Genomic DNA, 11,701 nt, shown 5'->3' on the forward strand with positions numbered 1-11,701 from the left:
GTGTAGTGGCTTTTCTCCACGGACAAAAAGTTTCCAACCTGCTCTTTTTCATATAGAAAAAGGAAGTGAGGCCCTTTGTGAAATTTTAACATGTGGTGCCTCAAATGTCAACTTTGCCAATGATAACAAACATTTCACTGCTATATCCCAAGTCCATGACAATTCATTGAAATAGTTTAAGAAAAAATGGCTCTGCAGGGAGACATGGCCTGTTGGCCTTTACAGCAAGGTTGGCAGGGCTAGTCTCAGTCCCACTGATACAGTGAGGTCAACAGCAAGTGCAACTTGAATGGTTAAAGCCGCTCTTCGGGTGCCCAGGGAGTATCTGCCGAGGGGTCAATCAGCACTAATTATGGCTCTAAGTTAGGAGCACTTTTTTATTATGTGCTAAAGATTGGGCTAATTACTCAGGTGAATAAGCATCAGCTGCTCTTTTTGGAGAACACATAAGCACAGGTTCAAGGTGGTTTGGGAACTATCCTTTTAATCCTATGGCAAACTAAGTTGGTTTGGTTTTCACCTTTTGGGTGAGGTTCGGTAAGAGTTGCTGTTTGCTCAGGAAGAGATTTAAGGGTGCTTACTTACCCAGAGAACTCTCCCAGATTCTGTCCTGATGAGTCACTCCTCTGTTGTGTTCATTTTGCCTTTTCCAGTGCGAACCACCCAGAAAGGATGGATTGGAGCACTTTGCAGACTATTCTGGGGGGTGTCAATAAACACTCCACCAGTATTGGAAAGATCTGGCTCACTGTCCTCTTCATTTTTCGCATTATGATCCTGGTTGTAGCTGCAAAGGAAGTGTGGGGAGATGAACAGGCTGACTTTGTCTGCAACACTCTGCAGCCTGGGTGCAAAAACGTGTGCTATGATCATTACTTCCCCATCTCTCACATCCGGCTCTGGGCCCTTCAGCTAATCTTCGTGTCCACACCGGCCCTCTTGGTGGCCATGCATGTGGCCTACCACAGGCACGAGAAGAAAAGGAAGTTCATTAAGGGAGAGATAAAGAGTGAATATAAAAACATCGAAGAAATCAAAAGCCAGAAGGTCCGAATTGAAGGGTCACTGTGGTGGACCTACACCAGCAGCATCTTCTTCCGGGTTGTCTTTGAAGCTGTCTTCATGTACGTCTTCTACATCATGTATGATGGGTTCTCCATGCAGCGTTTGGTGAAATGTAATGCCTGGCCTTGTCCCAATACAGTGGACTGCTTTGTTTCCAGGCCCACAGAAAAGACTGTCTTCACAGTGTTCATGATTGCAGTGTCTGGAATTTGCATACTGCTAAATGTCACTGAATTGTGTTATTTGCTAATCAGATATTGTTCTGGAAAGTCAAAAAAACCAGTTTAAAATATTACCCAGATATTAGATAAAAGATAGCAGGAAAAGAATGAGGCAACCAGTGCTTAGTTGTCAAGGCCCAGTCACCAGCATTTCCCAAGGTCAAGATTTTTATCTGAAACACATCCATTTGAAACTCCTGTAGCTCTCATGTTGAACTCCAAATGCCTCTAAGGGCACTCTTCTCTCCTACAGCTAAAAAAACAAAGGCTTGATCCTATGCCTATATTGACTTTTACTCAAATTAGTTACAATGAAACCCTGTGCTGGTAGGGGTTATTGGTGCAAGGTAATATCAGCATTTGTTTCTATTTCTTTGAGGAAAGGAGAGAAATGCCAGGTCCTGAAGAGGACACTGAGAAGGATGGGTTGCTCCTCTTAAGGTTCCTTTTGTCATTTTCCCCTGAATTAAAGATAAACATAGAGAATCTTGGTTCTTTTATTCACTTTGGAAGTTCTAGTCTCTAATGATAGGCAAGGTTCTCTAATGCTTCAAACTCTGTCATACTTTTTTTTTTTAAGTGAACATTTGAAAATATATTCTTTTGATCTGCAAGACATTCTGAAAACCATTATACGTTCCTCCTATTTCAAAGGCTCAGATAGTGATATGTAAATGATGTGTAATTAAATACTATCATTGAATTTAAAATGTGGCCTCTCAGTTATGAATAATTTGCAGGGCCACTGTATTAACTGTGGTATGTAGTCCACAAAAGCATTATGACGTCTCTCTCATGAAACAGACTAGAAGTTCTTAGTGATGGCTTGACAGCCAATGGCCTCATTTCACAACTTTAGGTGTAATTTTGCAGGAGAAACATAGACAATGTATCACCAACTGCCACCAGCTACAGGCTGGCTCAAGATACCCTGACTCCCCTTTCAACATTTGCCTTTCCCATGACTGGTAAAGGGTGGGAAGACTGATTTAAAGAAGTTGCTTGGGATTACTTTGTTGTCACAGTACAAAACCAAATGGGGCGGGGTAGTTACTATTTTTAAAGAACAGGTGGAAAGACTGGACTCTAAATTCTGGTGATTAAAAAATGAGTTTCATCTTCAAAAGTTCCTTTGCTTTTCTCTTCAGCTTCCAATTTTTTAAGTAAAAATAGAATTAATAGACATTGTAAAAAAAATAGACACTATGGTTTAGATAAATATTTAGCAGTTCTATAGGACACAATGAACCTTAATATTATCATGATGCTTGACCTGGTTTCCAAAAAATTGTACTCAACATTCTTCAATGAGGGTAAACATTTTTCTTTTGCCAAGAATAGCATTGTAAAAATATTTTGTAATAATAAATAATAGCTTTAAGTACATGCTTGTAACTAAAATAATTTTGTAATTTCTGATATGTCATTTAAAATATTAAAATATAAATTCATATAATAGTTATTTAAAATTTATTACAGTTTTTAATAGAATAACACATTTTAATGTCATCTATAGCCAATTTATATAAGGAGTTTCATGTTTTAAGCATCATGACACCAAAGGGGTAAGTTTCCACGGTATCTGGATCTCCTGCCCAGTTATAGAAAAGCTTCTGTCACTGGAAAGCTTGTCAAGGAAAGGAGAAAGAAGATGATTTGTGCCCAACACTATGCTGACCCCAACAGGTTTTTGACACACATGCACAGTGTGGTGTACAGATTGGGTTTGAAGCTTGGAGGATGCAGGACTGGATTCACATGACCAATGTGGCTCCTAGAATCATGGGAGCTGACACTTTAAAATGATATTCATGGTGAAGGTTGGCCAAGATGTGAGAGAAATCCTATAAGATGTCTTTTCTGTAATATTGTCCTTCTGTGTATTTGTATGGAATCAAAGCTGGTCTTTGAAATTGCTTTTTACTCCTTGGTGCCCACTGTCAGCTGCCCCTTTGTGGGTGTCCCTTGGGCGCTCTCCCCGAGACAGCAGGGCACCAGACCTCTCCTCAGTCCAATGCCTTCAAGGCATTTTATATATCAATAATAATGAGTATTTCTATGGGAAACCACACACTTTTTAAATGAATTTTAAAGGACCAAAACCAGCTAACTTTCATCCAGGTGATACAAAACCAGCCAACTTTCATCCAGGTGATAGAAAAGCGGTAAAAAGTAGTCCCTGCCTCCCAATGTGCTCTGCACACAGCCTGTTAAAACAGCACATGGTTTTTAAATTGTTATGTTCGCTCTTACAAGCCATGAAGATTATTACTCTCAAGGTCTTAAAGACTGGGTCAAATAATTACAGATGACTTCTGACCACTTTTAAGGACTTAAAAAGAGATCTGGCCACAAACCTAAAAATTAGAGTTTGAATTCTGAAAATGGTAATTCTGAATATATGTTTCAAATCATTAATTTAAAAAGAGAAAGCTCTGTTTGTTTTTTAAGATTCCACCAAAGGACTCTGTATCAGGTTAGCTGTGTCAAGCCTGGGGCCTCATGCAGTCCAGCCTTCCAGGGGCCTCCGGCACACCTGAGCATTGCAAGTTTAGGACACTGCTAATTTTACCTATTAATAAATTGGAAATCATGGTCTCAAACAACTCTTCTATACATTTGCAACTGTCAAAAGGTGGATCACAATTGTTATGAGTGGATCAGGGACAACTCAGAGGACAAATGTATTCTCCAGGGTGGCCTGGGCCTGAGTTGCCAGTCATTGCTATCACTGACTAATGGTCAACTGCAGACCAGCAGGGAAGGTGTGAGAGGGTCTACAGTGGGTAGACAGCAGCTCCTGCATTTCTCCAGACTTCAGTTTCCTTCCTGAATACATCCCAAGGTTAATGGCAAGCACAGAAGATAGTTTGTGCAAAAATCCTCTACATAGCAAATTGTTAAGGAAAAAATTATTGTCATCTGTTTTCCATTAGATAGATCTCAAGCTGGAAAGATGATGGATGGCATTTCAGATAGGATTGACTCAAGCAAAGCTTGATAAACTGGAAGCTTGAAAAAAATGCAAACTTACATCAAGCCTGAAATAAGTGCAATACAGGCGAGAAGAGACTAGCCACATAGACCGGAGAGGAATGGCTGAGTGCCTGTGTAACAGCACAAAAAGCTGATGGTATGTCACTCTGAAATTACAGAAAAAATCAGTGTACTACAGAAAGCTTTGGTTCACTTAGTTAGATTCTCTAAATACCTTCCATCCATGGTACCAAATACTTTTTCTTGCAACCCTCCAGATAGGACTACTCCTGTGGAATGGACCAGGGAGGTGAGCTCAGGTAGAGAACATCAAGCTCAAAGGACAATTGCAGATGTTGCCATCATACGAAGAATGTTGACTGGACTTCTAGAATTCCCCTAGTGCATTTTGTTCCTGCAGCTTGTAGACGTACCATAGAGACTCCCCGTCTTCCTAGTGCTGATGGGGATCACCCCTAATTGTGAGATGCCACTCACTCCATTCCTACACAGCTCTAATTACTCATTTACTCAGCCAATATCTACTGAGTACAACTGAATACCAGCAACTATTAGGCACTGGGACTGTGACAAAGCAAAACCTCGGTCTTCACGTTGAAGGAGGTAGACTATACATGCAGCTGTATAGGTTATATATGCTGCAGATGTGCAGTGGAGAAAAACAAACCAGCAGGAGCAATGACAATTGCTATTTACTACTGGGTGCTTAGAGAGGGCCTCTCTGCCAAGAGACCTGAGGGAAACAGGGAAGCAGAACAAACGGTGGCTTAGGGAAAGTCGTCCAGTGAGAGAGAAGAGCTGGACACCAGAGTCAAGGGGACAGCAAGAGAAATGAGGCTAAAGAGGGGCAGGCAGTACAGATGGACTCATGATACCTGGGCTGAAATGTCCAGCACCTATTCTGCTTTCTCCTGGACTCGAGTACGTCTGTTTTACACTTAGAACCTTAAATAGCTCAGAAAAGATCCAAGTTCTGACACAGCATTAATACTAATGTAGTCTGAGCTTGAGTTAGCTTTCTAACAGCCTCATCACCTCTCCTCATTTTCAGTTAAAAGGTCACCAATGTGATTATGTAATAATAGAATTGATATATAAACACATTTGCACTGAAAAGTAAATACAGAAGCATATATAGTCAAAAGTGGAAGTCCCATTTCTTGGCCCTATTCCAAAGTATCAGCATGAACATCCCTATGTCTCTCCTTCCAGTCTTTTCTATGCCATCACAGGTACTTATACACATATGCACACTCACACAATCATTTTAGTTTGCATTCTTACATAATTCTTTCCTGTGGTAGTTTCTCAGTAATATCCCTTGGAGATATTTCCTGGTCAGTATATATAGCTCTAACTTGCTCTTTTTAGCAGATGTACATTATGCCATACAATGACTGAGCCGTAAGCTATGTAACCATCTCCTTGTTAGTGAAAAGTTACATTGCCTCCAATTTTCACAGTTTTCCCCTCCCCTTCTCTTCCTGTCAAACCATATTTTCCCTTTGGCCTGCATGTCGCATGACATTTTCAAACCTAATTCAGGGCTTTACGTTTCCTGTTGAATTTCATTGCTGATTTGGGCTCATCCTCCTTGCCCACCCAGATCTTTCTGTGCCCTATATTCAGTCCATTAGCAATTCCTTCCAACTTTATGTCATCCGTCAGTTGAAACAGTCTGCTTTCTCTATAGTCACTGAAGCCAATAAAAATGTTGATGATGGAATGCCACCAAAAATTGTCTTTGAGCTTAACACCTGTGCATTTACCAACGTGTTGTGAGTGGGAGTTTTGAGGATAAATGCACTTGGCTGCATCTGGTTCACAAGTTTTCCTTACAGGTCAGGAGTCCAGACTAGAACCCACCATGATGGGGGCTGCTTGAGGCTGCCACCTGCTGTCATCAAGGCTCACTGCAGGGCACTGCCCCCTGGGGCTCCCTCAGGGTGGCAGGGCCCAGCCAACACCAGCCTCTTTGGGACCCTCCTGCACCTGCACTGGCACACCCTCCTCCCCTCCTTAAAACCTCACCGCTCCATTGCTCTGGAGTTTGTATTTCCAATTTGTAGCTATCTAGCCATTGTTGCTTTGCTAGGGTAACCATGAAAATGAAAAAAGAAAACACACACAAACATACACTATTTTCTCTCATAAGTGGTATAACGAGCAACATTAGCAAACTGCTATAATCTCATGGTTACAGTGAGTGGCTTGTCACCAGGTTCTTAGGTAGATTTTTCCCCGGGTTTCTAGAAGTACTCTGTCACCTGGATTTTGGAATCTCACCATCTAGGCCTGTAAACACCACAGTCCAATGATTTCTTAGTCATCACTCACCTGGGGGGGGGGGGGATCAGTTATTTTAAAAAGCATTTTAAATCAATCGTCTCCTATTAATACAATTCTTTAAAGATTCAGTGTTATCTGGCTTTACTTCTCTTATATTGTTAGAGGGGGAAATCACCTAATATATTCCATTCAAAATTTTCAGGCTCTTATTAATTATATCTACTTTTTCAAGCCAAAAATATAGGTGTAGACCAATTCTGAATCACAACAAACATGAATTTTCCCATTTGCCTTGCTTTTTCCAAAAGAAAAGATCTCAGTGTGAACAGATATTTGCACACTCATGTTCACAGCATTATTAGTCACAATGGCTAAAGGTGGAAACAACCGATGTCCATTGGTGGATGGCGGGATAAACAAAACGTGGTCTATACATACAACAGCATATTACTCAGCCTTAAAAAGGAAGGAAATCCTGCCACATGCTACAACATAGATGAGCCTTGAGGACATTATCCTCAGTGAAATAAGCCAGTCACAAAAGGACAAATATTGTATAATTCCACATATATGAGGCACCCAGAGCAGTCCAATTCATGGAGACAGAAAGTTGATGGTGGGTGCCAGGGACTGGGGTCGAGAGATGGAGAATTAGTGTTTAAAGGCTACAGTTTCAGTTTGGGAAGATAAAAAGTTCTGGCATGGATGGTGGTGATTATTGCACAATAATGTGAATGTACTTGAGAATGTACACTTAACATTAATTAATATGATACACTTTATTTTATGTATAGTTTACCATAACTTCTATAATTAAAAAAAAAAGAGAGATCTCTTTTCTCAACATTGAAAGACACTGACTGATCACAAACATGTTAAAAAGTATTCTGGATTCAAGCCCACATCAAACACTGTTAATGTCTCTATCCTATTTTAATAGAGCTATAATGCACCAAAATAAATTCCTAAGCTTATATATATTGACCATAAATATGAAACTAATCAGGCAAGTCTGAGCACACGGCTGTCTTTCCCTACCCCGTGAAAAAAGAGCCATGTTCAAGTCTGGGCAACACATTTAGGGAAAAAGTGCGAGAAAATCACTGCCTCTAATCTGGTGGTACATTAGAAGTGAGCTTTTCTAATCTCAAAAATATTTAGAGTGCTCTCTGTAGCCTGTATCCGTTGGGAAAAAGAAAGAAAAGACATACACTTCTCTGTGTAGACCCAAATCATGATATTCCCTGTACACTACCCTAAAACTACTTAGTGCAACCTTGGATTACCCAGTTGACAGGCATCAGCAGCAGACAGGATGAAGGCACACAAGACCCACTTGAAGACAGGAAGATGGTGGCAGCTAGTGGTTGGTATGTATATGGAAGGACTTCTCAGCTAAGCGAGGCAGGAGGGCCAGGAGAAGGCTGCCTTTTCTTTCAAGTAGCAGGGAGTGGAGCCACTCTCCCCAGGACTTCCTTTCGGGAGTGCAGTGGCTCCCTTCTTCCCTGCTGTTCCCTCTCCCTCCCTTCCTCCTTCAAGTCCTCTTCCCCACTGGGCCTCCCCAGGGCCTCCCCTGCTGCCAGCTCTCAGGTTTGCTAAGACTCAGAATTTCCTGAGCTGACTTCATGTGGCACAAACTATTCACTGTGGAATGAATAGTTACATAGTGGCTGCTTTCACCAGGATTGGGATTCTCAAGATAAAAGATTCCAAAGCATGTTTTGTATTAAAAACAAAAGCAAATACCATGAAAAACCATTCAGGCCCATTTTCACAGGAGGAGAGACCCAACTCCAGAAATTTGGGATGGCAGTCCCAGGGGCTCAGCCACAGCGTTGGTTCTGGCGCTGAGCCCTTTTAAAATTGATAGTGCCATCTAACCAGAGGGTGTATTTACAGTCTGGGTTGGATAAAAGGACACATAGATCTCCTGTCATTAAGGATGCCACCGCCCAGACTGGTGTAGCCCTTTAGGAAGACTGTAGAGGTTATTCTCAAGGAGCAATTTTAAAGTATATCATCAACATCAATACTAATATCTACCCTTTGAAAGCTTCTCTATAACTTCTACCCAGCACCTTTACCTCTGAGAATTCATGTAAGTCTTACACAACCCTTTGAGTTTGCTGGAATTATTTCAGGTTCACAGATAAAGAAATCAAGTTCAGAGCCATTAAGAGACTTTCCCCATGGTTATACAACTTACAATAAAAACCAACATTGCATAACTTTGTAAGTATTCAGGCTAATTTAAAAAGATATCGGTATGAGACAGCACTTGGCAGAGTAGCTGGCACAGAAGCGACCTCAGTAGATTCTATTGTTCCCCTCTCCAGCACATCCTGTTATCTCTACGAGGCTATTAAAACAGCAGTGATCTTCCCCAGCATCACAGGTGGGCAGACTAGGCTTCAGAGACCCAAAGAGTTTGTCTGAAGTAACACAGCTAAAAAGTGGCCACATCAGGGTTTGAAATACCTTGGCCCTATTATGACTTTGAAATGCATAATTTGGTTTGAATATATGCCCAAGAGAACTTTCATGTAACTGGTTAATTATTTTAAACTTCCCTAGTATTTCAACAACTGACACTCAACATAAATGCATTCTCTGTTTTGAAAGTGCTGTAGGACCAGTGACTTTAATTGGAGCTCGTTTGAGAGGGAAGTATTTTCCAGAAACCTCCCGGTGACAGGGTCAAGATTGCATGTGTTTGAATACGAAATACTTATGCCAAGACAAATAGAAGGAAGATGATCTTCTACATGTGCTCACCTCCTTCCATGGGGGCAGAGCAAGACAGGGGAGGGGCCCTGTGTTCTGAGCTTTACAAAGAAGAGGCTGAGCTGTGTTCACCCCACTGGCGCCTGGGGTGTGCCCTAATTTCTGATCTCAGGCTGGTGATTCACCACGTGGACCGGGGGCCTTAATTAATGGAGATGCTGGGTGTTGTAGGAAGTGTTGGTGACTCAGCAAGCATTTTTCCTTTGCCTGAGTCAGTCCCGATCACAGCAAAGATGGAGTAGGACAGGCTTGTAAAAGGGCGTGGGGCCTCGTCCTCAACCACCAGTGAAGAAGCAGGCGAGTCCTCGGTGAGGAAGAAATGATGTGTTGGTGCCTTGAACTTGGCGTAAGAGTGATTGGGAAAGCTAAGATGACAGTGCCCAGGCCCTGTGCAGGTGGCAGGCATAAGACGCTCCAGTTCCTGCTGACGTAGACCAGCCACTAGACCCTGACCTGCAGGGCTGCACAAGACAACCAGGGTCCAGGCCACGTGGAGCCTGGTCAGAAGTAGGCCTGGCCAGAGGCCATGAGGAGCTCTGGAAAACAGGAACCTCTTGTCAACCAGATTTTGGCTGTGGCCTCCGGAGGCAGCAGAGCACCCCATGGCCCACACCCAAGCAATAGGATAATGTGAGATACAGGCCTAAGTTCTGGAAAGAAGTGTTCCTGCCCCCTTCCCATTCTGCTTGCTCAAACTCCTACTGAGCATTACCAGGTGCCAATTCTCCATGAAATGCCCGAGACCAAGGTAAGGAAGAAAACGGTACTTCTGTGAAAAGCTTACATTCAGATAAAAAGTGAGACAGCAACTACCACGCAGCAGAAGATACTCCAGGTGGGCCTCAGACCTCACTCATATTCCCACAAGGGTGCTCCTGACTGAGTAGGACCTCAAGGTGTTCCTCCCTCCTTTCTTCCCTCCCTCCTTGTTGCTCCCCTCATCTCCTCCCCTTCTTTAACCCCTTTCCATGAGAGGACAGACCTCACTCATACGTGAGTTTGGGAGATGGAGCTGGCCCATGAGGTTCAATGCCCTCTGGTCCCTCTGGTGTGGTTCTGGCTGCTCTGTGCTGTGGGGTTCACTGCCTGGGCAGGCTGTACCCCTGCAGAAGAGGCCAGCAGTCAATGAGCAGGCAGCTAATCCATCAATTTTGGAATGAGGTATCAAAAGCCACTTTATCCTGCCTCTATAAAGCTGACATCTGATTTCCATCTGTCTGTCCTGTGTCTTATTTCTCATTTTGTTCTGAACTTGGGAGGGAGCTCAGGGGGTGCCCCCAAGGAGCCCTACCAGATACCTACAATTAAGAGGCAGTTTGTGAAAGCCCAGAGCCTAGCCTCCCTTCCACTCAGTGCCAAGTGTCCATTGGATCTGTATCCACAGAACAAAGAAAGGAGTGGTTCACTCTGCCTCGGGTGGCTGGGGTGAAGACATTCCAATGAAGCCTGGACACAGGCTGCCTGAGGAAGAACAGAACCCCACTAGGCAGAGGTGAAACAGTGAGGCATGCTGGACAGGAGTGACCCTCCCTGTGTACCATGTGAGTGTCTTCCGGAACTTGGTGCCAGCCAGGCCCTCCTCATGGTTCCTCTCTTCATGGGGACCATACTCCCCCTAAGAGTCCCTCAAGGACCCTTTTACTTCCCACACCCTTGCCTAGAACCTAGTCCAGTGCTCTCTAGCTGAAGCCTACAGCCACCCTCTTCTGTCACCCACTATGGCCATGAAGGACCCTGTTGGTTTTCTTGTTCCCCTTATTCACCCATCTCTTGGCCCATCATTTCTGGCAAACTTAGACTTCCTGTCCATCTGACCTCGACTATCACCTCGGGAGTATCCAGTGTGGTTGGATGATCTCCCTGATGTCACAGAGTAGATGTCTCATGACCTCTGCCTGTCCTCAGAGGTTGTGGTCACACAATGAACATCACAGCACTCTACCTCACTGTACCCCAGAGGCTCCTCTATGCTCAGAAATTGCTCTGTTCAGGGGATTCCTAGACAAAGAGACATGGAGATACACACCACTTTCTTTCAAACCTCAAAGCAACAAATAAGTCAGTTTTTTAAGTCATTGTGAGAAGGTGAGCTTCTAAGAAACAGAATCAAACCCAGAGCTTTCCAGGGAACCCCTTTTATTTCCTAATTCAGATATGCAGCATCTGGAAGAGTCAAGTTCACAGAGACAGGTGTTATGGTGGCTGCCAGGGACTGGAGGCATGGGACTCAGGAAGTGACCCTCCTGGTTTCTCAGCCCTTTAGCAGTCAACATCTCAGAGAGCCCCAGTGCCACCTTCACAACTCACTCTGGAGGCTGGACAGTAGGGCCAGTCCTGGCCAAGTG

The 11,701-nt window shown here is 43.3% G+C and overlaps 1 protein-coding gene across 1 annotated transcript; it reads left to right on the forward strand.

Annotated features, from left to right (window-relative positions):
* The first annotated feature begins 672 nt into the window (after positions 1-672).
* On the forward strand, positions 673-2,742 carry GJB2 (gap junction protein beta 2). The gene has a single exon (XM_016203529.2). The coding sequence runs from the start codon at positions 673-675 to the stop codon at positions 1,351-1,353; it is 681 nt and encodes a 226-aa protein (XP_016059015.1). The 3' UTR covers positions 1,354-2,742.
* The last annotated feature ends 8,959 nt before the right edge of the window (positions 2,743-11,701 follow it).

Source organism: Miniopterus natalensis, chromosome 2 (assembly GCF_054644295.1).
Source record: "Miniopterus natalensis isolate mMinNat1 chromosome 2, mMinNat1.hap1, whole genome shotgun sequence".
In the NCBI taxonomy this organism is placed as follows: Eukaryota; Metazoa; Chordata; class Mammalia; order Chiroptera; family Miniopteridae; genus Miniopterus; species Miniopterus natalensis.

Excerpts from the sequence above, each read along its gene's own strand:
- GJB2 (XM_016203529.2), top strand. The coding sequence starts at position 673 with ATGGATTGGAGCACTTTGCAGACTATTCTGGGGGGTGTCAATAAACAC.